The sequence below is a fragment of the Octopus sinensis genome, linkage group LG1 (assembly GCF_006345805.1).
Source record: "Octopus sinensis linkage group LG1, ASM634580v1, whole genome shotgun sequence".
NCBI lineage: Eukaryota > Metazoa > Mollusca > Cephalopoda > Octopoda > Octopodidae > Octopus > Octopus sinensis.
Window position 1 is genome coordinate 40,176,152 of NC_042997.1, and position 27,078 is coordinate 40,203,229.

General features: G+C 37.9%; 2 protein-coding genes across 4 annotated transcripts in view; one reads left to right on the plus strand and one right to left on the minus strand.

Moving 5' to 3' along the window:
* The window catches only part of LOC115212402 (FAD-dependent oxidoreductase domain-containing protein 2), a 173,473-nt gene extending 170,971 nt beyond the window's left edge, over positions 1–2,502 (plus strand). For 2 of the 3 annotated variants that reach the window (XM_029781299.2, XM_029781308.2), the window contains exon 10: positions 1,204–2,502. In XM_029781299.2, the coding sequence (XP_029637159.1) occupies positions 1,204–1,505 (302 nt within the window). In that variant the 3' untranslated portion in view covers positions 1,506–2,502. The remainder of the gene's footprint in view (positions 1–1,203) is intronic. The other variant, XR_004997707.1, reaches the window with a different exon arrangement.
* Positions 2,503–2,620: 118 nt separating this feature from the next.
* Positions 2,621–23,960, minus strand: LOC115212427 (7,8-dihydro-8-oxoguanine triphosphatase). Its single transcript, XM_029781347.2, has 4 exons — positions 23,631–23,960; positions 8,993–9,158; positions 5,756–5,901; positions 2,621–2,857 (listed from the first exon to the last, which is right to left on the minus strand). Exons 2-4 carry the CDS (start codon positions 9,154–9,156, stop codon positions 2,643–2,645), a joined length of 525 nt encoding a protein of 174 aa, XP_029637207.1. The 5' UTR covers positions 9,157–9,158; positions 23,631–23,960; the 3' UTR covers positions 2,621–2,642.
* Between the last annotated feature and the right edge of the window lie 3,118 nt (positions 23,961–27,078).

A 27,078-nucleotide genomic window follows, 5' to 3' on the forward strand; every position in this document is an offset into this window, starting at 1 on the left:
GTACTAAGGAAAAACGTTAAGGCACGTTCTCAAAGAGAAGGGGGATAATTCTGTTCATGGAGTCTACGTTATGTCCCTTTAACTCGTTAAATGAAGAATATTGTTAATGTGTTATACCTATACCTAGTTAGGTGGGAAGAGTCATGTAAGAAAGGCTAAACTATATATATATATTATATATCATAAAAAAGTAGGATGCAAAATGATCGCGATACAGGCAGTTCGTTAGCTTCAAGCAAAGACATGGCTTGTAGAGATGACACGGAGCAGATAATACTCGATCAATAAAGTTTATTAATCAACATATGTTGCGCACTGCATACCATATGGAATTAGATAAATTCTGATAAGATGACTGACACCATACAACTCCAATATATCGCAACAAAGGTTGCTAACTATGTGATTATAAATCGGTGGGAATGAAGTAGTTAAATACACACTACATAAGTTTCCAAAGGATAAACTGAACGGAAGTTATGTAATTAAGTTATTACATATACGCTCTTCTGCTACTTTTACCTATTGTTTATTAGTTCATTGTCAAAACATAACTTCAATGAACCGTGAAGAGCAAGGAGGAAACATTTGGAAATTCAAGTCACAAGATGACAATTGTAATACAAAAATATATATTTTCCATAACTATTCAGTATTGTGTAGCAAAGGCTAAATTGAAACTAAATATATTTTGCACATGTGCATAGAGTGGCTGTGTGGTAAGTAGCTTGCTTATGAACCACATGGTTCTGGGTTCAGTCCCACTGCGTGGCACCTTGAGCAAGTGTCTTCTACTATAGCCTTGGGTCGACCAAAGCCTTGTGAGTGGATTTGGTAGACAGAAACTAAAAGAAGCCCGTTGTATATATGTATATATATATATATATATGTATGTGCATGTGTATATGTTTGTGCGTCTGTATTTGTCCCCCCAACATCGCTTGACAACCGATGCTGGTGTGTTTACGTCCCCGTAACTTAGTGGTTCGGCAAAAGAGACCGATAGAATAAGTACTGGGCTTACAAAGAATAAGTCCTGGGGTCGATTTGCTCGACTAAAGGCGGTGCTCCAGCATGGCCGCAGTCAAATGACTGAAACAAGTAAAAGAGTATGTGTGTGCACATGTATATGTGTGTGTGTGTGTGTAAGCAAGTATGAAATATCAGAAGCTGGTAATCACTATATTTTAATTTTTATTTCAGAAAAACAGATGTTAAATTTACGGTCAAAGGAGCTGCTTCCCACACCTGATGATATTCATCATATGGTTGAAGACTTTCTCACTGTTTGGGACACACCAAACAGCCACATTTTCCCACTTCGACGCTTTCTTGAGAACGTATTCGACAAAGATCTTCGCCACTTCTTCTCTTCTACATGTGCCAAGTTTCTACTGACTCTCACTTCGCTGCCATTGTTCTGTGAACAATATTACATGAAAGGTCAAGGTCTTACCGGAAGTGACCTCTTGTTGGAGATGATTGAACAACAACTCGCTGCTTAAAATTTTGATGACCAGCAAAGAGTTGAAAAATAACAAAGGCAAAATTCTTCCATTTGGCTTCTTTACATTCTTTCTATTTTTTCCCAGAGAGTTTTATTTTTATGTAATATTCTTGGTTATTATTATCATTATTTTTATCCCATTATAACTGAGCGTTTCTTGCCAGAAACTGGTACTTCAAATTCGATATTTGTTCTACTGCATTAATAAACTCAATAAAAATAATGAAATTTATCATTGTTGGAAATATATTTTTAAACAGTTTTGCAAAAATCTGTATATTACAGAAGTTATTTTTTTAATAGTTATTTTATCCACTACTGCATATGATGTGAATCTATTGCAGAAAGTGTCCATGATAAAATTTATGCTCATTACTGAAAAATATCAATAATAGTAATTATACAGTAACACTACTGTTTACTATGGGGAACTATACTTCTGAATGAATTGGTGAACTAGGTCAGCAAGAGTTTAGTATCTTGGACTTGACATTAAAATGGTTACTGTATATGAAGGCATATGAGATGGATTGTTCCCCCACCACAGAAAAAAAAAAAAAAAGTCCCCTTGAGTCTTATAGGCAAAGGTGAGCCTCTCATAAACTTTAATGCACTAAAACATTTTTTTCCTGGATATGCACTACTGGAGTTGGGGTGCATCTAATATATCTGTGCATCTTTTATGCCATCAAATACAGTAGATCTTTTGAGTAAAGTATGAGATTTAAATTCAACTTCTTTTTCCATAATCTTATGGACTTGATATTTATAAAATTACAAATATTTATGATATTTGTTGGAATGTTTACATTTTTGTTCGAGTAGCTAATTATGTTAAGAACTTTATAAATGTTTGTAAATGTTTTAAAAACATAATCTGCTACCTCATTACATATACAACACCTTGTAAACAGGAGCTTTGTCAGACTATATGAATATACTGATGAAATAAAGACTGGAGTTTTCAAAAAAATGTCAGAAACAAAAAAAAAAAAGAAAAAGAAAAAAATATGAAGTAAGGTATTGTATGAAGATATCTTACAGGTAAAATTTGAAATAAAATGAAAATGCTGGAATATATTGTTAATTCTAAAGAAATCACAACCATCAGAATTTAAATTTGTCAAAAAATGTTTTAATGAGGTATCTGTTGTACAATACTATCAATTTCATTATTTTTAAAAGTTTCAACTTCTTTTAAGCTGTGAGAAATTATTTTATTGAAGCCCTCAAACAGAAAGTGTCCTTTGAAACATGAACCTTTTAAAAAGAGAGGAAACCAGTACTTGTCATCTGGCCACATTTGATGATAAGGGATCCGCTCTATGCTGAACCAACGTGGATGCATTTCTAGTATTAAAAAAAAGGGGAGGAAAAAAAATTAGGTTAAAATATTTCAAATTTGATTCATAAAAATTCCTGTATAAATGAGTGACTAGTATTTCAGATAGCAAAATTACAAGTCGAAAGAAATGACTTTCTATTAAAGATATACAAAAGGATAGTTCTTTCCTTGATACAGTGAATTACTGTATCTTGGAACAAATTGGTTGCTAAGAGCTTTCATAGAGCTGATGGACGAATGGTTAGAATGTAATGCAGATTTCCTCCAAGACTTGTTTGTATCTCCTGTTGTTATCGTTAGGCCTAACTCATCATAAAGTCAATACCACCATGACTGATATCCAATCTACAGTGGAGAAGGCTAGCCACTGGATTTGGTTAAAAAGAGACGATGAGCGATGGCTAGAAGTATATTGAGTTCTTCATAACCAGCTGATCTAGCAAGTGGGGCCTCATATCAGTGAGGGGGGCCGGTGCGCATTGATGCCATCGAGAGGTAGGCCCCGAAACGGCATGCATTTTCTCCTGATGACCCCATACACTTGCTAGCTTCCGATATACGGAGCTTTTAACTGGTAGCACTTGCATGTGCAAGTTGTTTGCAAGACATCTAAATGGGACACAAATCAACAGAAGGGAACATTTTCAGACCTGGTACTCATTTAGAGGAGGAGGAGAGGAGGCATTTAAAATCAAATATATATTTAAAATAACACACTGAAATGCCTAGATTTAGATTTGAACTAAAGACCTATGAACTGGTTACCTAATTTTAATTTTATACCAGATTATAATACTGGATTATTGCGAATAGGTGCAAGCATGACCAAGTGGTTAAGATGCTTGCTTTTGAACTATGTGGTTAGGGGTTCAGTTCCATTGCATGGTTGCTGTTGTCTTATATTGTAGCCACGAGTTGAGTTGAGTAAAATTAATGGATGGAAACTGAAGAAGCTTAGAGCATGTATGTGGGAGTGCGCATCTATCATCATCATCATTTAATGTTTGCCTTCCATGCTAGCAAGGCTGGGGAAGCCACACCAGGTTCCATTGTCTGTTTTGGAAAGGTTTCCACAGCTGGATGCCTTTCTTAATGCCAACCACTTTACAGAGTGTATATACGTGTATATTTATATATACTGTGTATTTGTGTGAGTTTGTATTTCCCTTTGTCTTCACATGCATTCATGTGTACATGAAACTCTACACAACTGTTTCCCTGCTAAAGAGATAGTGATGTTTGCATGTGGTCCACTGCAGAAGCATGTCTGGGCTGCTTGATCATCATCATCATCATCGTTTAACGTCCATTTTCCATGATAGCATGGGTTGGACGGTTCGACCGGGTATCTGGGAAGCCAGAAGGCTGCACCAGGCTCCAGTCTGATCTGGCAGTGTATCTACAGCTGGATGTCCTTCCTAACGCCAACCACTCCGTGAGTGTAGTGGGTGCTTTTTGCATGCCAGCGGCACAGGGTCCAGACGAGGCTGGCAAACGGCCACGATCGGATGGTGCTTTTTACATACCACCTGCACAGGTGCCAGACAAGGCTGGCAAACGGCCACGATCGGATGGTGCTTTTTACGTGCCACCTGCACAGGTGCTAGACGAGGCTGGCAAACTCCACGATCGGATGGTGTTTTTTACGTGCCACCGGCACGGAGGCCAGTCGGGGCGGCGCTGCTGCACAAAAGAATTGTTCAAATGGTGCTGTCCATTTACAGCTGTCAATACAACCATGTCCAGGCTATTCAATGTTCAATAAACCGGGGGTGTTAACTTGCTTGCAAATGTGGGGTATCTAGCTCAGTATAGTCTCACCTGACCTAGGCTGGCACAGAAAAGAAATACAGTTTTCACAGTTGGCACCGAGGTGCTTCCTTGGCTCAAAGTATATCACTTACTCCACTTATCTTCATCAGCTCATAATATGGATTGGGATTGTTTAGTAAGTTCCACATGGTAGCAAAAGTGTTTCACCCAACAACTTAGATCTCTATATTTGAAATGCTATGGTGGTGGTGGTGGTAGAGATTAAACCTCAGGTCAGTCCTGATCAAGCACACCTACAATGAAAGGCAATCCATCTATGACCATCTTGTCCTTTCTCAGATATTATGCATCCAGGATTACATTTTGCGAGATTTCCTTTCCTGTTGTTCGTTAAGAATTTAGACAGGTGAAAATACTCAAAATACATTGAATCACAAGAGCTATAACTTCAGGACTGACATTAACTCACAGAAAGCTAATGGAATATTCAATAATTTTACAACGGCATCTACTGCTCACAAAAGTAAAATGTTCCATCTTGTGACACCTATTTACAAGTAGGTAAACTAATCTGTAGGGAATTAAATACCACAATCTTAGTGACAGGATGTGAAAAATTCTTTAAAAATTAATTCAGATAATTTGATCATTTGTAGCTCAATAGTAAGCAAGTTTTTTGCCGTTTCCTCCCAGTTGGTGAAATCAATGGCACACTTTTTGAGGTTCGATTTCAGGGAGTCCTTGTAGCGTTTCTTCTGGCCTCCTTTTGTACGCTTGCCGTCTTTGAGTTGGGAGTAGAAGGAAACAGCAAAAAACAGACCACTCTGGAAAACCACCATCCATGAGGGAATGGCGAATTTCAAGTCGAAAAGGTCTGCAGAGCTCGAGGAGAAAAGACGACGATGGAAGGAGCGCCAACAACAACCACATGTGACTCTCCCTTCCGGCACTAGATGTCCGCACTGTGACCGATCTTTTCGAGCAAGAATTGGTCTTATCAGTCACCTGCGGACTCACCAATAAATTTGCGCGAAGACCATCATCCTCGACCTTGAGGGATTGCCATAGTAGTAGTAGTAGTAAGCAAGTACTGGAAGTAGCAGAAGAAAGCAACAATTTTATTCATTTACCTTCACTCTCTGCAGGAATTCCTTCAAAAGAATCAGTCTTAAATACATGAACTTCCATAATTTCAGGATTTCCCAAAAATTCAAAATCTAGCTCTCCAATTTTATCAAGACAAGGTGCTACCAGACCACATTCTTCAAGTAATTCCCTAAAATTAAAGTGGAACATTAAAACAAAATTTTGTTATCAACAAATAGTAAATATTAATGCAAAAGCAATACAGCGATTAACCTGTCTCAAATTGCATTTATAGTATTACAGATTTATATTCTTAGAATGACTGAACTATGTAGGATACTTCAAACAATGGATTTGATGAAAAGAAATAAGTAAATGTGTCATCATCATCATCGTTTAACGTCCGTTCTCCATGCTAGCATGGGTTGGACGGTTCGACCGGGGATCTGGGAAGCCAGAAGGCTGCACCAGGCTCCGGTCTTATCTGGCAATGTTTCTACAGCTGGATGCCCTTCCTAACGCCAACCACTCCGTGAGTGTAGTGGGTGCTTTTTACATGCCACCTGCACAGGTGCCAGGCGAGGCTGGCAACGGCCACAATCGGATTGGTGCATTTTACGTGCCACCGGGACGGAAGCCAGTCGAGGTGGCACTGGCATCAGCCACGATTCAGATGGTGCTTTTTATGTGCCACCGGCACGGAAGCCAGTCGAGGGGACGCTGGCATTGGCCACGATTCAGATGGTGCTTTTTATGTACCACCAGTCCAGGGGTCCTGGCAACTGTCAGGTGCCAGTCATAGGATTGGTTCAATTTCGATTCCGATTTCGATTTCACTTGTCCCAACAGGTCTTCGCAAGCAGAGGAGGGGGGTTGGCATGGGTGCCTGTCATCGGATGAGGTTCGATTTCAACTTCGCTTGCCTCAACAGGTCTTTTTGTGTCCAATGAAAAAAAAACAATAAGTCAACACAGTTTGAGTCTAATTTCGAAAACTATTTCATGTAAATCCCTAGTTTATTGTAGATATTTTACATGACACCACAAATATATGTGTATAACTATGCAGTCTTGCTGTGATGACTCATTAAACACAAAATAAAATTGTCATATAGGCATAGGAGTGGCTGTGTGGTAAGTAGCTTGCTTACCAGCCACATGGTTCCAGGTTCAGTCCCACTGCGTGGCACCTTGGGCAAGTGTCTTCTACGATAGCCTCGGGCCGACCAAAGCCTTGTGAGTGGATTTGGTAGACGGAAACTGAAAGAAGCCCGTCGTATATATATGTATGTATGTGTGTGTGTGTGTGTGTGTGTATATATATATATATATATATATATATATATGTATGTGTATGTATGCGTATGTATACGTATAACAATTTTTGAAATTTTCTTGAATATTTCCTTTCTTCACCACCAAACATGTCGTATATTGCTGACTAGCAACTTAGTTATTGTAAACAATGTCTTCTTTAAAGAGAATTATTCCAGAAAAATAGGAGCCATGAACCATTTAGCATTTAAGCTGGCCATATCAGGCACAAATATTCTATATGTTTTATGCTCATACCAGCCAAATCTGTCCTCTTACACCTACCCTACAATGTCATTCTAAAAACATACAATCACATCAAGAAAATCTTAACCTTTTTGTTACTGTATTTATTTCGAGATACTTTGTGTTTCTTTCAATTACATTAAACTAGCAGTATCGCCTGGCGTTGCTCGGGTTTGTAACGGAAATAACTATATAAGCATTTTTAGAGATGTAAAGTATAATAGCCATCTCAATATGGCTAACCACAAAGGGGAGGTGTTACTGTAGCTTTTTACGTTCTGAGATTTAATAATAAATTTTTAGAGAGTTACTTCCTTTATATATGCCAAAAATGCATTAAAAATGGGAAAAATTGATGGTAAATTTTTTTTTAAATCGTAGACTCATCGTAGACGCGCGCTAATACCCAGAAGGGCTTGATATGAATCACGAATATAAGATACCCAGTTTTGGTTAAACTGCACCGCAAAATGTGGGAGTAGTTAGGAATCTAAATCGTAGGAGACAGACAGCACACAACCTCAATTTTATATATAAAGATATAACAAAGAATTTAGTAAAACAACTTCGTTATCATTCAGCTAGTGTTAGGAATATAAATTGTGACTAAGGTTTGGTGGAAGATTTTAATTCAAAACTCATGAAAACAAGACATTTGTACTGGGAGCCAGAGCCGGTTTCAGCAGAGTTGGTAAAGAAAGGGCCTATGAGACAATGCATGATTAATTCAAAACAATGTGAATAAATGAGTATCAGATTGGACAGAGTAATCTGAATGCTAAAGGGTTAAAAATATAATTATAGATACACTCCCTAAAATGCTTTTGATCATATCTATGTTCATACAGAAATCCCCTTTAGAGGAGGAAGATGGGGAGCAGAAAAAGCAGCAATAGCACATGAAGTTTATGCAAAAAAAAAATAAAAAAAAAAAAAATAGGTAACATGTTTAGCCCCAGGTTACTCTTAAATGTGCAGACCTTAGGATCAAAGGTATACTAGCAATAATTATCTCATTTTAATTTCAGGTAGTGTTCCAGGGATGTTATCAGTTAAGCTTCTTTAAGATGGTAGTGCATAATTTGGTGGGAATTTGGCTGTTCTTTCTAGCAGGTCGTGTAACTGCACAGAAGTTTCACTCAGTCACCATATCGGGTGATAGACACCATATAAAATATTGGGTGATAGTCACTATATAAAATATCGGGTGATAGTCACCGTATAAAATATTGGGTGATAGCCACCATATAAAGTATCGGGTGATAGTCACCATATAAAATATCAGGTGACAGCCACCATATAAAATGTTGGGTGATAGTCACCATATAAAATGTCGGGTGATAGTCACCATATAAAACATCGGGTGATAGTCACCATATAAAACATCGGGTGATAGTCACCATATAAAACATCGGGTGATAGTCACCATATAAAACATCGGGTGATAGTCACCATATAAAACATCGGGTGATAGTCACCATATAAAATATCAGGTGACAGCCACCATATAAAATGTCGGGTGATAGTCACCATATAAAATGTCAGGTGATAGTCACCATATAAAACATCGGGTGATAGTCACCATATAAAACATCGGGTGATAGTCACCATATAAAATATCGGGTGATGGTACAAACTGATTTGCTTCATAGTTCATCTCTGATTTATAGATATATACTTATCTCTACACCTGAGAATGTATTTCAATTTTGTTTTTCTTACCTCTTGGCTCCATCTTCAATGGTTTCTTCTCCAACTTTTACTTTACCTCCAAAGCCATTCCAGTTGCCTTTGCCAAAACCACGTTTTTTCATACCAAGTAGCACTCGACTTGACTCTCGGATAAGAACCAACGTCAGAATCTTCCTGCTTTGAGCTTGGCACATTCCTGAAAGACAGAGATATAAAGATTATTAGACAATGAGAAAGAAAAAAAAAACGTTAGCCCTGGTGTTCAAAGAGCAGATCTATGATTAAAAGCAATTTGGCAATAATCATCCTTTTTTTTTTTAAAGGGCTTATATGACTACAGTAATGTGATCCTCCCTCATTTGACATTGCAGGGTCTGATATGAGTGTGATTTGGCTGCTACTTCTAGCATGTAGACCCTTTCATTCACTTCAGAATGAAAAAAGCCTGACAGAAATTTGATTTCTCTGAAATACTGACTATAAGATTGTATATTAAAACCATGTAAATGTAACATGGAGCTGTTTCAACACATGGTAATAATAATAAAAATAATACTCTCTACTATAAACACAAGGCCTGAAACTTTGAGCATGTGTGTGCGTGGGGGAGGGGTGTGATCTAATCGATTACATCAACTCTAGTAAATGAATAATACTTATTTCATTGATCCTGAAAGAATGAATGGCAAAATTTGAACTCAGAATGTAAAGGACAAAATAGCACTAAGCATTTGGTCTGGTGTGCTAACGATTCTACCAGCTCACAACCATAATAATCATCATCATCGTTTAATGTCCGTTTTCTGCGCTAGCACGGGTTGGATGGTTCGACCGGGGTCTGGGAAGCCAGGGGCTGCACCAGGCTCCAGTCTGATCTGGCAGAGTTTCTACAGCTGGATGCCCTTCCTAACGCCAACCACTCCGCGAGTGTAGTGGGTGCTTTTTACGTGCCACCTGCACAGGTGCCAGGGGGATCCGGCATCGGCCACGATCGGTAGGAGCTTTTAATAATAATAATAAATAAATAAAAACTGATCTACTGTATATAAATAGTAGAATATTTATTTCTTTATTGCCAACAGAGGGCTAAACATAGAGGTGACAAACACAGACAAAGGGATTAAGTCGATTATATCAACCCCAGTGCATAACTGGTACTTATTTAATTGACCTTCAAAAGATGAAAGGTAAAGTCGACCTCGGTGGAATTTGAACTCTGAACGTGATGGCAGACAAAATACCGCTAAGCATTTCGCCTAGCGTGCTAATGTTTCTTATTTCTTTACTTCTCACAAGGGGCTACACACAGAGGGGACAAACAAGGACAGACAAACGGATTAAGTCGATTATATCAACTCCAGTGTGTAACTGGTACTTATTTAATCGACCCCGAAAGGATGAAAGGCAAAGTCGACCTCGACGGAATTTGAACTTAGAACGTGATGGCAGACGAAATACTGCTAAGCATTTCGCCCGGTGTTCTAACGTTTCTGCCAGCTCTTTGCCTTATAAATAGGAGAATATTAGATGAGGCATGAGTAAGAAAGAATTTAGCTGTTGGATGGATAGATTACAGGAAGGCTTACAACAATGGCCCTCACAGCTGGCTCTTGAGGTGTCTCAGGACGCTTGGAGTTAATGAAAATATAAACAGCTTGTTAGAGAAAGCGATGAGAATATGGCAAGTAGATAGGACATGTGCAAATGAATTGTTAGGCAACATGGAAACATCATCATCATCATCATCATCGTTTAACGTCCGTTCTCCATGCTAGCATGGGTTGGACGGTTCGACCGGGGATCTGGGAAGTCAGAAGGCTGCACCAGGCTCCAGTCTGATCTGGCAGTGTTTCTACAGCTGGATGCCCTTCCTAATGCCAACCACTCCATGAGTGTAGTAGGTGCTTTTTATGTGCCACCTGCACAGGTGCCAGGCGAGGCTGCCAACACATTCACACAAAACAATAACAAATTCTTTTTTTTTGTGGTTTATGAATTTTGTTTGTTGTTACATTGACAGGAGCACCTAAACACAAGGAATTCAGAAGATGCCAATTATAATGGTTTCAAATTTTGGTACAAGGTCAGCAATTTGGGGGAAGGAGTCTGGTTGATTATATCAGCCCCCAGTGCTCAACTGGTACTTATTTCATTGACCCTGGAAGAATGAAAGGCAAAGTCAACCTCAGAGGAATTTGAACTCAGAATGTAAAACTGGAAGAAATACAGCTAAGCATTTTGTCCAGTATGCTAATGACTGCCAGCTTGCCTCATTAATAATTACAATAATAATCTTTTCTATTATAGGCATAAGGCCTGGAATTTTGGGAAAGGGAGACAGTTGATTACATTGACCCCAGTGCTCAACTGGTACTTATTTTATTGACCCCTGAAATGATGAAAGGCAAAGTTGACCTCAGCAGAATTTGAACCCAGAACATAGAGACAGACGAAATACCTATTTCTTTACTACCCACAAGGGGCTAAACACAGAGGGGACAAACAAGGACAGACAAATGGATTAAGTCGATTATATCGACCCCAGTGCTCAACTGGTACTTATTTTATTGACCCCTGAAAGGATGAAAGGCAAAGTTGACCCCGGCGGAATTTGAACTCAGAACATAGTGACGGATGGAATGCAACTAGGCATTTTGCCTGGCGTGCTAACAACTCTGCCAGCTTGCCATCATAACAATGGTTTCCGGCTTAGACACAAGACCAGTAGTCTTCAGGGGAGGGGTTGGTCAGTATCATCGATCCCCTGTACTTGACTGATAGTTTATTTTGTTGATCTCAGTGGGGACAAAAGTAGACCCTGACAAGATTTTAAACTCAAAATGCAAAGAGCTGGAAGAAATACTACAAAGCAATTTTTCCACAATGTTTTTATGATTCTCAAGCATTTTACTTGACACAATTATTCTGTAAAATTTCTGCCCTAATAATAAAAATAATAATTGTTGGGCCTAACTGAGATAAGGGCTTGAGGCCTCTAGCGATTTGCTGTCAAGCTAAGTAAAATCATGGCCATCCATACATACAGGCATGTCCTTTATGAACCATTCCTTTCTTGTCTTGAGACGAATATTCACCTGGGGTGGGTTGAGCTGGCTTCATTCATCCTCAATGCTGCATCTCTCACAAACGCCGACCAGGCCTGGCGATTTGAGGCTAACGACCACGTGATCTCCAACCATTCCCTATTCCAGCAGCGAACGCCATAGACATGGGGGCCTAAGCTGGGTTCCAAATCCGCCAGGTTTTTCATTGTCCACCACGTCACTTTTGCTAACCCTGAAGGGGAGCTGGGGCAATTGCTTTACAGATGAATTCTCCTGGTTGACGACGGAGGGCATGAATCAGTCAACGCAGACGTCTCGTTAGGATGACTTGTCGGAAAATGGACGTTAAACGATGATGATGATGATGAGGTGTTGCCTTTTATGGCATAGAGGAAAGATTAGGTCTGTCTATTATTTGGCATGCTGGTCCCCACACAACACAAAACAATAGGGAATCTATTTAAATCTGTTCAGAAGTGTGATTTAAGGTATTTCAGATAAATTGAAATCCGAGTGCATTATATGCAAATATACCCGAATTTCAGTGTTAATTTTAATCTAATATTTCGTTTTTTGATTTGGTTTGCAAGATTTTACAGGTGAGTGTGTTACATTATAAGGCACAAAAAGAAAATGACTCTCCCCAGACACAACAGAATTTAATTTAATAGCCACAGTTAAAATATTGAAAATTTCCTCTACGATACAAGGGAGACAACTACAAATTCCAGCAAAATTGTTTTTGACGCCAAACAGTATTTAGGAAAACAAATGCTTGTATATATTAGTTTGTGATTGTTATATACATCGTAAAGATTTGAGAAATATGTACGTTGTTGTTAATTAAATCCTTTCAGCAATGTATTTTCAAAATAGTATAAGCATTGGTAAACATTTACATGTAATATGTCAATACAGAGCAATTTGTTCCAAGCAAGATTGAATACTCTTTACTCTTTTACTTGTTTCAGTCATTTGACTGCGGCCATGCTGAAGAACCGCCTTTAATCGACCAACTCGACCCCAGGACTTATTCTTTAGTAAGCCCAGTACTTATTCTATCGGTCTCTTCTGCCGAACCGCTAAGTAACGGGAACATAAACACACCAGCATCGGTTGTCAAGCAATGCTAGGGGGACAAACACAGACACATACATATATATATACATATATACGACGGGCTTCTTTCAGTTTCCGTCTACCAAATCCACTCACATGGCTTTGGTCGGCCCGAGGCTATAGCAGAAGACACTTGCCCAAGGTGCCACGCAGTGGGACTGAACCCGGAACCATGTGGTTGGTTAGCACGCTACTTACCACACAGCCACTCCTGCGCCTATATGTGATAAAATTTTATAAAAGTATTTGTACAATTGGGTAATATTTCAGCGCAAAAGATAGTTCTGTCTTTATTCTTATACAACTTGAAAGCACAGCAAACAAGAAGGAAAATTAGTTATACAACAGAAGAGCAATTTAATCAAAGGGTCACAATTCTGGCATCTGAATGAAGAATTCATTCGAGTTTTTCCTTTATTTTTATATATTTTGGAATCTGATTAAGAAAAAAAAGTAACTTTAAATAAACAAATCAAAATTTGTTAGATGTTGTTTTCATAGAAACTGGGAAATTTTACAATGTTTTAGCTTTTCTTGAATGTTTACACACACACACACACCCGTTTACGTTTAATCCAAGTGCGCCCATCACCAAGAAGGAATAAAATCTAGCACACCAGACAAAACACTAAGCAGCATTTCGTCAGTCTTCATGTTCTGAGTTCAAATTCTTCCAAAGTCGACTTTGACTTTCAGGGTCCATAAAGTAAGTACCAGTTGAGTACTGAGATCGATGTAATAGACTAGCTTCAGTACATTTTTGGTTAACTCACCTCCATTAAAAAAAACTGGGTTAGCTCCCCACTAAAAAATTGAGTTTATGTGACAAGAGACGGAATTAAAAGAGATCTTTTTGATTCAATACTTCAACACATTGTTGACATTTGGCCTCCTCAATAGGCATGGTATGGTTTCTTATATATATATATATATATATATACTAGCAGTATTGCCCGGCGTTGCTCGGGTTTGTAAGGGAAATAACTATATAAGCATTTTTAGAGAGTTACTTTCCTTATATAATAGCAAAATATGCATTAAAAATGGGAAAAAAATGATGGTAAATTTTTTTTTAAATCGTAGACTCATCGTAGACGCGTGCTAATACCCAGAAGGGCTCGATATGAATCACGACTATAAGATACCCGGTTTTGGTTAAACTGCACCGCAAAATGTGGGAGTAGTTAGGAATCTAAATCATAGGAGACAGACACACAACTTCACTTTTATATATAAAGATATATTTCTTTATTGCCCACAAGGGGCTAAACATAGAGGAGACAAACAAGGACAGACAAAAGGATTAAGTCGATTACATCTACCCCAGTGCATAACTGGTACTTTATCGACCCTGAAAGGATGAAAGGCAAAGTCGACCTATTATTAATTTTTTCAGTTTTGTAGGATTTGTTATAAAAAATATTATCAGATTCAACAAGAGATGTTTCCTCTTCACTTGAGTTCTTTTAATTTGGTTTATCACCCATATACAAAAACCATCAACTTTTTTTCAAGTAAGCTTTATCTATGTCTTATCTTATTAATTTTTCTTGAGATTAATTAACATTTAGGACATTTTAAGAATTAATATAAATACTATCTTCATAGTATACAACAAATGTCACAATTTTTAAGATGTGTCGTAGAGTTAAATCTTAATAATTATTCTCTTTTCGAGAAAGCTTTTTCGAAGATAGTTCAGTCGGGAAGAGTCCATTTGCAAACACACACACACACACACATTATATACATATATATATATGTATTTCTTTACTGCCCACAAGGGGCTAAGCAAGGACAAAGGGATTAAGTTGATTACATCAACCCCTGTGCGTAACTGGTACTTAATTTATCGACCCCGAAAGGATGAAAGGCAAAGTCGACTTCGGCTATATATATAGGCGCAGGAGTGGCTGTGTGGTAAGTAGCTTGCTAACCAACCACATGGTTCCGGGTTCAGTCCCATTGCGTGGCACCTTGGGCAAGTGTCTTCTACTATAGCCTCGGGCCGAACAAAGCCTTGTGAGTGGATTTGGTAGATGGAAACTGAACGAAGCCCGTCGTATATATCTGTGTATATATATATATATATATATATGTGTGTATGTTTATGTGTCTGTGTTTGTCCCTCCAACATCGCTTGACAACCGATGCTGGTGTGCTTGCGTCTCTGTAACTTAGCGGTTCGGCAAAAGAGACCGATAGAGTAAGTACCAGGCTTAGAAAGAATAAGTCCTGGGGTCGATTTGCCCGACTAAAGGCAGTGCTCCAGCATGGCCGCAGTCAAATGACTGAAACAAGTAAAAGAGTAAGGAGTATACAGTCTCACTGAGAAGAGGTGGGGTCAGCCAGGGCAGTGGCCTAAGGCCCTGGAATGTAAGCAGCCCACAAACCGGATGCGGAAAAAATATGAGGGTGTACCTTAAATAAATTTAAAAGAAACCAAGACAGTAAACGAAAGAAGCTTGTCAACGAATTCTCCAGGGAAATAGAGGGAAAATGAAAGACATCAAGGAAAATATAAATAAAGACAACCTGAACAATTTCAACAGAAACGATGAAAACGAGGCAATGGTGATGTAAGGTGTGGCATATACATATATATATACATACAAACACAAACATTTACACCCACAGGTTCGGCGTTGGTGATTGGCAAGGTTGGAAAGGTGGCCAGTATTTAATCTTTCTAGGTAATATAATATGGAGACAAAATTCTCTCCTTGCCAAAAACAAAAAAGAAATCATGTCAGCATCCTTATAGGCACATATACACACACTTAAATAAAAACGCATGCATGTTTACAAACATATATATGTATAACTATATACACAGGTAAATGTATGTATGTATATGTATATATGTGTGTGTATATATATATATAATGCCATGATAGATCGTTAGCTCCTACACGCATTTTTTTCTCTCCTTGTTTCTCTCTCTTTTTTTTCTGTGTATCTTTCTGTCGAAGAGCGTAAGCTCGAAACGTAAAAGACTTGTTTTATTTATATTCCTGAGCGCCATACTAATACAATTGTTTGTTTGTACTCCACCTGCCTTCGTCTTTTGTTTATTTTCGTAAACCTTCCCGGTATATATATATATATATCATCATCATCATTTAGCGTCCGTTTTCCATGCTAGCATGGGTTGGACGGTTTAACTGGGGTCTGTGAAGCCGGAAGGCTTCAGCAGGCCCAGTCAGATTTGGCAGTGTTTCTACGGCTGGATGCCCTTCCTAACGCCAACCACTCCGTGAGTGTAGTGGGTGCTTTTTACGTGCCACCTGCACAGGTGCCAGACAGATCTGGCAAACATATATATATATATATTATACACAGACACATAATAAACATGGAAAGGAAAAAGATGAAACATTGTATTGAATCTAATAATATTTTTATAACAAATCATATTAAAAAAAGATTAAACATCTTATTGAATGCCTATTGAGGAGGCTATTGAATCAAAAGTATCTAACCCTTTTAATCCAAACTCTTGTCACATAAACATGAGTGTATGAGTCCAGTAGACCTCGGTAAGTGCCATTTTGTCTTTTATGATTTTTCTTTAGCACTCTTCCAAAGTCTTTCAATATTTTGGGTGTGAGCTCCATTAGTAGAATTGACAAAGGGTAGAGAATAATTCTCAGTGAAATGTTGAAAATGACCAATATTAATCATATACTTTTACATGCTGGCCTTTCGTCGCGTATAATAGTAGTAACTGGTCTTATATTATCTTCTGTTATTGGAGGAAGTGTTGTTGCGGACTTGTCAGGGACAATAAACATGAAACACTTTCGTTTCTCTATAAATACCTCCAAAAACCCATTGTTGAGGCTGTTGATGTCTAACGCAATTTATCCTTTTAGTGAACATACTTTCAATAAATTTCAACTGTCCGAACGTGACCGTAACCAGCGCCGCCCTGACTGGCCTCCGTGCTGGTGGCACGTAAAAAGCACCATTCGATCATGGCCGTTTGCCAGCCTCGTCTGGCACCTGTGCAGGTGGCACATAAAAAGCACCCACTACACTCTCGGAGTGGTTGGTGTTAGGAAGGGCATCCAGCCGTAGAAACATTGCCAGATCAGACTGGGCCTGGCGCAGCCTCCTGGCTTCGCAGACCCCAGTTGAACCGTCCAACCCATGCTAGCATGGAAAGCGGACGCTAAACGATGATGATGATGATTCCTCCGATCACTCTTGGGTTAGCCAAAATGTGTGCAGCACAAACCTATCTCAAATAGTTATCCAAGTCAACAATGCAGTTGTCTTTCATTTCAAGCTCACATTCACAAAATTTGATACTTGTTATGTTGTGCTGGGCACACAACATGACAAGTATCAAATTCTGTGAACATGAACTTCAAATGAAAGCCAATTGCATTGTTGGCTGGAATAACTATTTGAGATAAGTTTGTGCTGCAACTACCTCAACGATGTGTTTTTGGAGATATTTATAGGCGCAGGAGTGGCTGTGTGGTAAGTAGCTTGCTAACCAACAACATGGTTCCGGGTTCAGTCCCACTGCGTGGCATCTTGGGCAAGTGTCTTCTGCTATAGTCCCGGGCCGACCAATGCCTTGTGAGTGGATTTGGTAGACGGAAACTGAAAGCCTTCTCATATATATATATATAATATATATATATATATATATATATATATGTGTGGTGTTGTGTTTGTGTGTCTGCGTTTGTCTCCCTAGCATTGCTTGACAACCGATGCTGGTGTGTTTACGTCTCCGTCACTTAGCGGTTCGGCAAAAGAGACCGATAGAATAAGTACTGGGCTTACAAAGAATAAGTCCCGGGGTCGATTTGCTCGACTAAAGGCAGTGCTCCAGCATGGCCGCAGTCAAATGACTGAAACGAGTAAAAGAGTAAACGAAAGTGTTTCATGTTTATTGTCCCAGACAAGTCTGCAATAAAGACTTCCTCCAATAACAGAAGATAATATAAGACCAGTTACTACTATCATAAGCGATGAATTGCCAATTAATATTGGTCATTTTCAACATTTCACAATGAATCATTCTCTACACCGAAAATATTGAAAGTCTTTGGAAGAATGCTAAAGAAAAAAATAAAAGACAAAATGGCACTCACAGATGTCTGTTTTCTTATGTGGCAACAAGAGATTAGATTAAAAAGGGTTAGATCCTTTTGATTCAATACTTCAACACATTGACTATTGTTGCCTTTTGGCCTCCTCAATAGGCATTCAATAAGATGTTTAAATATATCAGTGTGTGTGTGTGTGTGATACTCTTTTAGTGGTTTGTCATTTTGACTGTGGCCATGCTGGATCACCACCTTAAAGGGTGTTAGTCGAAGAAATTGACACCAGGACTTATTCTTTGTAAGCCTAGTATTTGTTCTATTGGTTTCATTTGCTGAACCGCCAAGTTATGGGGATGTAAACATACCAGCATCGATTGTCAAGCGATGGCGGGGAAGGGGGACAAACACAGACACACACATATATCTCTTATTATAAAAGGCAGATTTTATCTGCCTCCCTTTGGGAGTTATACAAATCTACAATATAGGATTTCTTCAATTACAATTTACCTAGCATTTTTAAGAGTACAATGCATCGCGTCATGCCAGGTCCAGTTTTTAAAATTTAAACTCCAATTAAGCAAAATTTACAGAAAACTCACTCACATTCTGGTGTGTGTGTCAAATGCTTTTCTTAGTCTGGTTTACACCACACGCAAACGCACACACACAGTGTGCGACGAATAAAATGAAAGTAAATAGCGACAGAGTGATTTGAGGAAGACTAAACTGAAAGTATTTAAACCACTACTCAAAAAATAAAAAAACACAGCAAACAGAAACAAATAATACATAACCATTTACTCCTCACACAATTTCTTCAATTAGAATTTACCTAAGATTTTTCAGAGTACTTCAGTGGGTGATGCCATAAAAAATTTCTTTCAATTTTACCACCAATTAAGACAAAATTCGAGAAAACTCAATATTTTTAACATCATCACTCCGAAAGCATTGATGTACATGTGTGCGTGCGTGAGTGTGTGTGTGTCATTCCTCACACACCGCATATACATACATATACAACTACATACACATACAACTACATACAAACACGTGTGTGTTTGTTATTAGTAAAAAAGGCGCCAAAACTCAACTCACTTATCATTCCAACACATTTGCAAAGACACACGGACGGACAGAAAAGGTAAATTGGTTTTTATTTACTCTGTATATATTTTATTATATAATATTATATATAGATATATGTATATATAATTGCAGTATGAAACAGTGTTTATGTATAACAACGACACTTATATATAGTTACCAAGCCGCCCGAATTACCTATTCATATTTAAATGAGAATATCAGAGCAAATCTCTTTAGTACATTCGTGAAAACACATATTATACTTCGTAAACACTTCAACTACAGTTTTGTACAAAAATCGAAGTGTAATTTTAATTCCGTGAATTATGGGAGATTTTTTTCCGAAATTTGTTCCTATTGTGTTTTCAAAATTTGTAATTCTGACAAAAAATGGATACCAATTTCATTATATCAAGCAGCGAGTCAGAATTCGAAGGATTTTCTACTGAAGACCTTCATAAATCTAACTCTATGACTGAAAACAAAAAAGCATCTTTATATAAGAGTGAAGTTGTGTGTCTGTCTCCTACGATTTAGATTCCTAACTACTCCCACATTTTGCGGTGCAGTTTAACCAAAAGCGGGTATCTTATAGTCGTGATTCATATCGAGCCCTTCTGGGTATTAGCGTGCGTCTACAATGAGTCTACAATTTAAAAAAAATTTACCATCATATTTTTCCATTTTAATGCATTTTTTTCGCTTTTATATAAGGGAAGTAACTCTCTAAAAATATCTACGATGTGTCAACGATTTAAAAAAAAATTTACCTTAATTTTTTTTCAATTTTTAATGCATTTTTTTGCTATTTTTTGGCTATAACTCTCTAAAAATGCTGGCATGGGTTGGACGGTGCAACTGGGGTCTGGGAAGCCAGAAGGCTGCACCAGGCCCAGTCTGATCTGGCAATATTTCTACAGCTGGATGCCCTTCCTAACGCCAACCACTCCATGAGTGTAGTAGGTGCTTTTTACGTGCCACTGGCACAGGTGCCAGACGAGGCTGGCAAACGGCCACAAGCGGATGGTGCTTTTTACGTGCCACCGGCACGGAGGCCAGGCGAGGCTGGCAATGGCCATGATTGGATGGTGCTTTTTACATGGGGCTTCTTTCAGTTTCCATCTATCAAATCCACTCACAAGGCTTTGGTTGATCTGAGGCTATAGAAGACACTTGCCCAAGGTGCCACACAGTGGAACTGAACCCGGAACTATGAGGTTGGGAAGCAAGCTTCTTACCACACACAAATATTGCAAACTAGCAGAATTGCGAGCACACTGGACAAAATGCTTAGCAACATTTCGTCCATGTTTACGTGCTGAGTTCAAATTCCAATAAAGCCAACTTTGCATTTCATTCTTTCAGGGCAGACAAAAACTAAGTACCAGTTGAATACTGGGATTGATGTAACTGACTTACCCTGCCCCTTCCCCCACTAAATTGCTGGTTTTGTACCAAAATTTGAAACCATACACACACACACACAGGGTGTCCATAAATTATCTTTACAATTTGAAAAATTCAGAAAAAAGTGAAAAATAAGGAGGATAACTCAGCAGAGTTTATCGGCAACCAAACAATTTTGTTTGAAACAGCAGAACACTTCCAAGTGAGCTCTATTGGTTGCATACAACACATCTAGAGAATACAGTAAAATAAACTTTCTCTTTTACTTGTTTCAGTCATTCGACTGCGGCCATGCTGGAGCACTGCCTTTAGTCGAGCAAATCGACCCCGGGACTTGTTCTTTGTAAGCCCAGTACTTATTCTATCGGTCTCTTTTGCCGAACCGCTAAGTGACGGGGACGTAAACACACCAGCATCGGTTGTCAAGCAATGCTAGGGGGACAAACACAGATACAAACATATACACACACACACACACACACACACACATATATATATATATATATATATACGACAGGCTTCTTTCAGTTTCCGTCTACCAAATCCACTCACAAGGCATTGGTCGGCCCGGGGCTATAGCAGAAGACACTTGCCCAAGATGCCACACAGTGGGATTGAACCCAGAACCATGTGGCTGGTTAGCAAGCTACTTACCACACAGCCACTCCTGCGCCTATAAGCTGTGGAAGTTGTGAAGATAATTTATGAACACCTTGTAATAGATATCCCATAGGTTTCATTTTAATATCCACTTTTCCATGCTTGAATGTATCAGATGGAAGTTGTTGGAGACAGATTTTCCATGGCCAGCTGTCTTCCTGTTGCGAGCCCCCATCTGTTTCCAAACAGAAATTAATATTTCTCTACAGCCAGAAATGTTTTTGTGGAAGACTGGGAACAAACGACACTGGTTGTAAGACAGTGACACTCAGAGCTTTTGCTTGATGTCAGACACACTCACTCACACATCCTTTGCTTGTTTCAGTCATTTGACTGTGGCCATGAAGAGGTATCACCTTTTAGGGTTTTAGTGGAACAAATCGACCCCATACTTAGGTTTTGTTTTTTAAAGCCTGTTTCTTGTTCTATTGGTCTCTTTTGCCAAACTGCTGAATTACGGGGACGTAAACAAACCAACACTGTTCGTCAAGCACTAGTGGGGACCAGGAACAAACAAAATCTTGCACACACATATATAAATATAATATTTCTTTATTGCCCACAAGGGGCTAAACATAGAGGAGACAAACAAAGACAGACAAAGGGATTAAGTCGATTACATCGACCTCAGTGTGAAACTGGTACTTAATTTATCGACCCTGAAAGGATGAAAGGCAAAGTCGACCTCGGCGGAATTTGAACTCAGAATGTAACAACAGACTATACAATGGGCTCTCCTCCATCTACCAAATACATTCACAAGGCTTTGATTTTCCAAGGGCTAGATACTTGCTCAAGGTTTTCTTGGGAAGAAAACTGTGCATGTGTGCATGTATGCTTGCATACATACACGTAAGTATTGTAATTTACAATATTAATTACTTGAGAAAAGTTTTAGTTTATTTTTGACTTCACTCCAAAGTTTATCAGTCAACTGATTTGCAAATTCATTCTGTGGTCAAGAAACCCGTTGTTTAAACTGTTACATATGGTGACTTATGTAGTAGAATAATAATATTGATTGTAAAGGAGTCAATAAAATAAATCCCAGACATGTACAAAGGAGGACTGAATCTACCCTAGTTTTCTTTAACTATGTTACAGCGTAAGAAACAAAAAAATATTGATTTGTAACATTGAGACACCTGGTTTCACGTAATTGCATGAGTTACAAGAAATAGCAGCTAAATTACCTAACAGTTTAAAAAGAAACTAAGACGAGACTGGAATGCTTGGAACATGGATCTGGCCTAGTCAGAAATGAACAAAGTCTAAACTGCAACACTTGGTACTTTTTCTATCGAATTTGGGAGCCTCTATGCAGTCAACAGACTTGTTAGAAAAAGCTGTCAAATTTCCTACATATCCGATATATGAACTTGATAGACGAAAGCTTTGATAAGACCGCGTATGTATGCGATGTGTGCGTGTGTGCTTACTGATAATAATCCTTTCTACTGCAGGCACAAGGCCTGAAATGTTGGGGGCAGGGGCTAGCCGATTACATCGATCCCAGTGTGGGTAATAAAGAAAAAGATTACATCGATCCCAGTACTCGACCGGTACTTATTTAATCGACACCAAAAGGATGAAAGGCAAAAGTTAAACTCGAAACGTAAAACCTGAAGAAATGCTGTTAGGCATTTAGTCCGGCATGCTAACCACTCGACCAGCTCACCGCCCATTAATTAGTGATAATAAAGTATTTGAACTAACAGCACTTCTAGCGATGAGCTTTATTTTTTAAATTTCTATTCAATAATGACTGACAGTTCGAAACAAAAGTATTCAACAACGAAAGTGATACGTTATATGCTTTCGTTTACTTAAAACGACAGCACAAGTCTTAAGCATTAATTCTCTGTGAAAAAGAGACTGCGAGTAACTACTCAAGGTGTGTCCGAAAGATAAGAAAACGAAGTTAGATTACATTAACTATATGCCCTTATTTGTCGCTGATATTACGAAAAAGGCTATTTCTCAAGTACTTATATGACTCATTTACCTTATCCTGATAGTCAATTGATGTCAATATTCCACTAAAATTAAATACAGCTCTTTGGAACCAATCAGTAACAAAGATAAGCGCAATTTACAAATATTTGCGAAACATTATTGCAAATTCCTGGGTTGTTCTTTTAGATACTATTATCTTTAGACACTATTATCAATAGTTATAATTTCTAAAACTATTGTGCGTAATTAATTCACAATAACAATTAAACTTAGCAGCAATAAAGATTCTAAAACCATATTCACCAAATCTCGTTAATGTAAATAAAGCACTCCCTCCAATGCAGACCGGTTCAAACGTTTGGCGCCACAAATACCTTAACAACTTTCTGAACACTAAAGAGTTTCGTGGGACAGGAAGTCGATCCGGCTCCAATGTCCTTTACTTCTAATTGTTTTACTTGTAATTGCTTCGTGTTCAGGTATTTATGGAAAAGAAATCGGTGGAGGAATTTTTGTTAGGAAGTATTAATACTACCAGTTAAGAGCGAGATGATGACCTACATTTTAAAGTCAGTCTATTGGCTTGTATACTTAAATTAATGTATTTGTTTTGAAATAAAATAATGCTACGTAGCAGAATCTGATTAGATTCCAATTATTTTATTGGGATGTAAGAGTTATCTCCCCATGGTATTAATAAAAGTTATAGTTTAGGCTTGTAAAAGTTATCTCCCCCTAGACGTTGGTAAAATTCTCTTAAAATAAATAAGAAATTACTTTGCTTGTCTAAACAAAATAGCATTTTCAATAAAGATGTTGGTCTTGCGTAACGGATTTAATTCAAGTCGTTAATACCTTGTACCAACATATTATTTATAGCATTTCGTCGATAACTTCTGCTGATTTATTTCGTTTTGGGATTTGATTAGCAAGATTCTTTATATGAGTTCGTGTGTTGAAGCATGTTCTGTTGTGTCTGGGGAGAGTCATTTTCTTTTCGTGCCTTATAATGTAACACACTCACCGGTAAGATTTCCACTTATTTCTTACTTTCCTAAAATTTCCGTTGACTGCATAGGGGCTCCCAAATTTAGCTACTGCTAAGCTATTACGTTATAAGGCACAAAAAGAAAATGACTCTCCCCAGGCACAACAGATTCTGTTGATTTATTTTTTACCTTTTTTCTCGTTTAGAAATTTAATAATTTTCAGTATTCCTAAAGATGTGTGCATCCCCCTCCACGAATTTGTTTCCTCATAACTTCCAGAAAAATGGATATTCTTTAATGAAATTTTCTACAAATATGTTTCAGATGGTGTAGATTCCGATTATATCCGAAATTGTTGAGAAAAAAAAATTCCTTATGGTAGGAAGAGGAGTTTCGGAAAATTCACATCCGTAGGCTTTACTTTCTCATAACCTTCAGGAAAATGGGTATTATACTCTCTCTTTACTCTTTTACTTGTTTCAGTCATTTGACTGCGGCCATGGTGGAGCACTGCTTTTAATCGAGCAACTCGATCCCAGGACTTATTCTTTTGTAAGCCCAGTACTTATTCTATCGGTCTCTTTTGCCGAACCGCTAAGTAACGGGGACATAAACACACCAGCATCGGTTGTCAAGCAATGCCAGGGGGACAAACACAGACACACACACAGTCATATATATATACATATATACGACGGGCTTCTTTCAGTTTCTGTCTACCAAATCCACTCACAGGGCTTTGGTCGGCCCGAGGCTATAGTAGAAGACACTTGCCCAAGGTGCCACGCAGAAGGACTGAACCCGGAACCATGTGGTTGGTAAACAAGCTACTTACCACACAGCCACTCCTAATTTCCTTCAAATACCTTTCAGAGGGTGTAAATTACGATTATATTGGAATTTTATATGAAAAGTAAAACAGTGTAAACACATACATTCTAACACACATCACAATTTTTTTCGAAATTTCAAGTTTCATTTTGTAGATATATGTGGCGTGTATCAGTATATATTTGTACGAGCCCACCAAATTTACTTTTTTCATATTAAATTCTGGTATCATCGTTATCTACACACTCTGAAAGGTATTTATAGAAAATTTCTTTGAAAATTACTCATTTTTCTGAAAGCAAAGAAAGCTGTCTTATGTGAATTTTCCAAAAACTCCTCACTCCACCCTAGGAAAGACCTTTTCACCAAATATTATGATATAATTAGAATCTACAGCATCTGAAGCATATTTGTAGAAAATTTCATTGAAAAATATCCATTTTTCCGGAAGATATGAGGCAACAAAATCAGTGGGTGGAGTGGGGTTGCACATCTGTATGAATGCCTAATTTTCCCGTGAGAGTTATGTTGTATTGAGTGTGACACTGAATCAGTTCACGGTGAAATATGCCAAGCTTAGCTTCACTTCATCTGTTTGGAATGAAATTTTGATATAGAAGTAGAAACAAGAGTAGCTAGCTAATACTGACTAAACTATATATAATCTCTATATATAAAGCTGAAGTTGTCTGTGTGTGGCAGGTTTGGTAGCCTTCAACTAACACTATCTTCTCCGAGACCCTCCGGCGCAAGTTGACCAAAATTGAGAGTATGATAGAAGAAAGGCTTGCTCTTCCTTCTCTAGAAGAAAAAATTCAAATCTGACCATGGTAAAACCAAACATTATTTACATCAAAAAGGTGCTTTTTTTCTATGAAAATCCCTATTTTTTAGTTTTTTTTTTTAACTGCTGTGTCACAATTTTTCCGTGTATTTCAACCAGAAAAATGTTCCCTTAAAGAGAATAACAAGCTACATAATGCAAAATTTTTACTTTTCAAAAATTCAAATTCTAAAGGGTCGAAACAAACCCGAGCAATGCCGGGTGATACTGCTAGTATATGTATAAGGTAAGTTAACTGAATGTTATTTATTTCTGTAATAAAAAATAGTTAGATATCAGTTACAATTTATAAAATTACTACACTGGCTTCATTCTAAGTAGCTACATCATTGCTGCAGGTTGCTAAACTTTACTGTGGAAGGCTGCTTTCCTTGTAAGTAGCTGGACTGCGCTGCATATTGCTAGAACTTGCTGCACTGTAATTATCAGCAGATAAGCCAGATTTAGCATATTTCACAATAAATATATTTAGTTCAACACTCTTTAGTCCTACATGGGAAAGTACCAATATTCTTAAAAAGTTACTAGTTTTACCAGTGGGAAAAAAAAATGCTAAAAATTAAAGTAAATACATGTTGCAACCCTGTTTTTACTATGACTCATTTAGTACAGTCGAAGACTAATTCAGTAAGACTATATAAGTTTATTTGAGCCATGTAAAATTAGAAACTCCTGCTCCATGCTTTTCATATTTTTTCTGATTCCACTTAAATATTCAATAAGATGTTCAAGAACATGGCCATGATGCAGCCGTCATATATTATTGTACATTAGCAAACCATTGTAAACGATTTAACTTTATTAAAAATATAAATAATAATCTCATTTATGTGAAGCCCTGGCAACTGGCAAATTGATTTTGTCATGACTTTATCACATCACTGAAATTCTTACAACTTGCTTTTATATACAGTGCTTTCTTGTGTATAAATTACACTGAAGATCTTCCTTATCTATTGGCAACTAATGAGCCAAATTGCAACCTGACAAAAAGCAGCACTGTGTAATCAACAGGACATGTGGCACATCCTTCATCATTACCAAGAAATAATACAAGTTCACTGCCAGAGCAGCTGTCTGGCTTCCG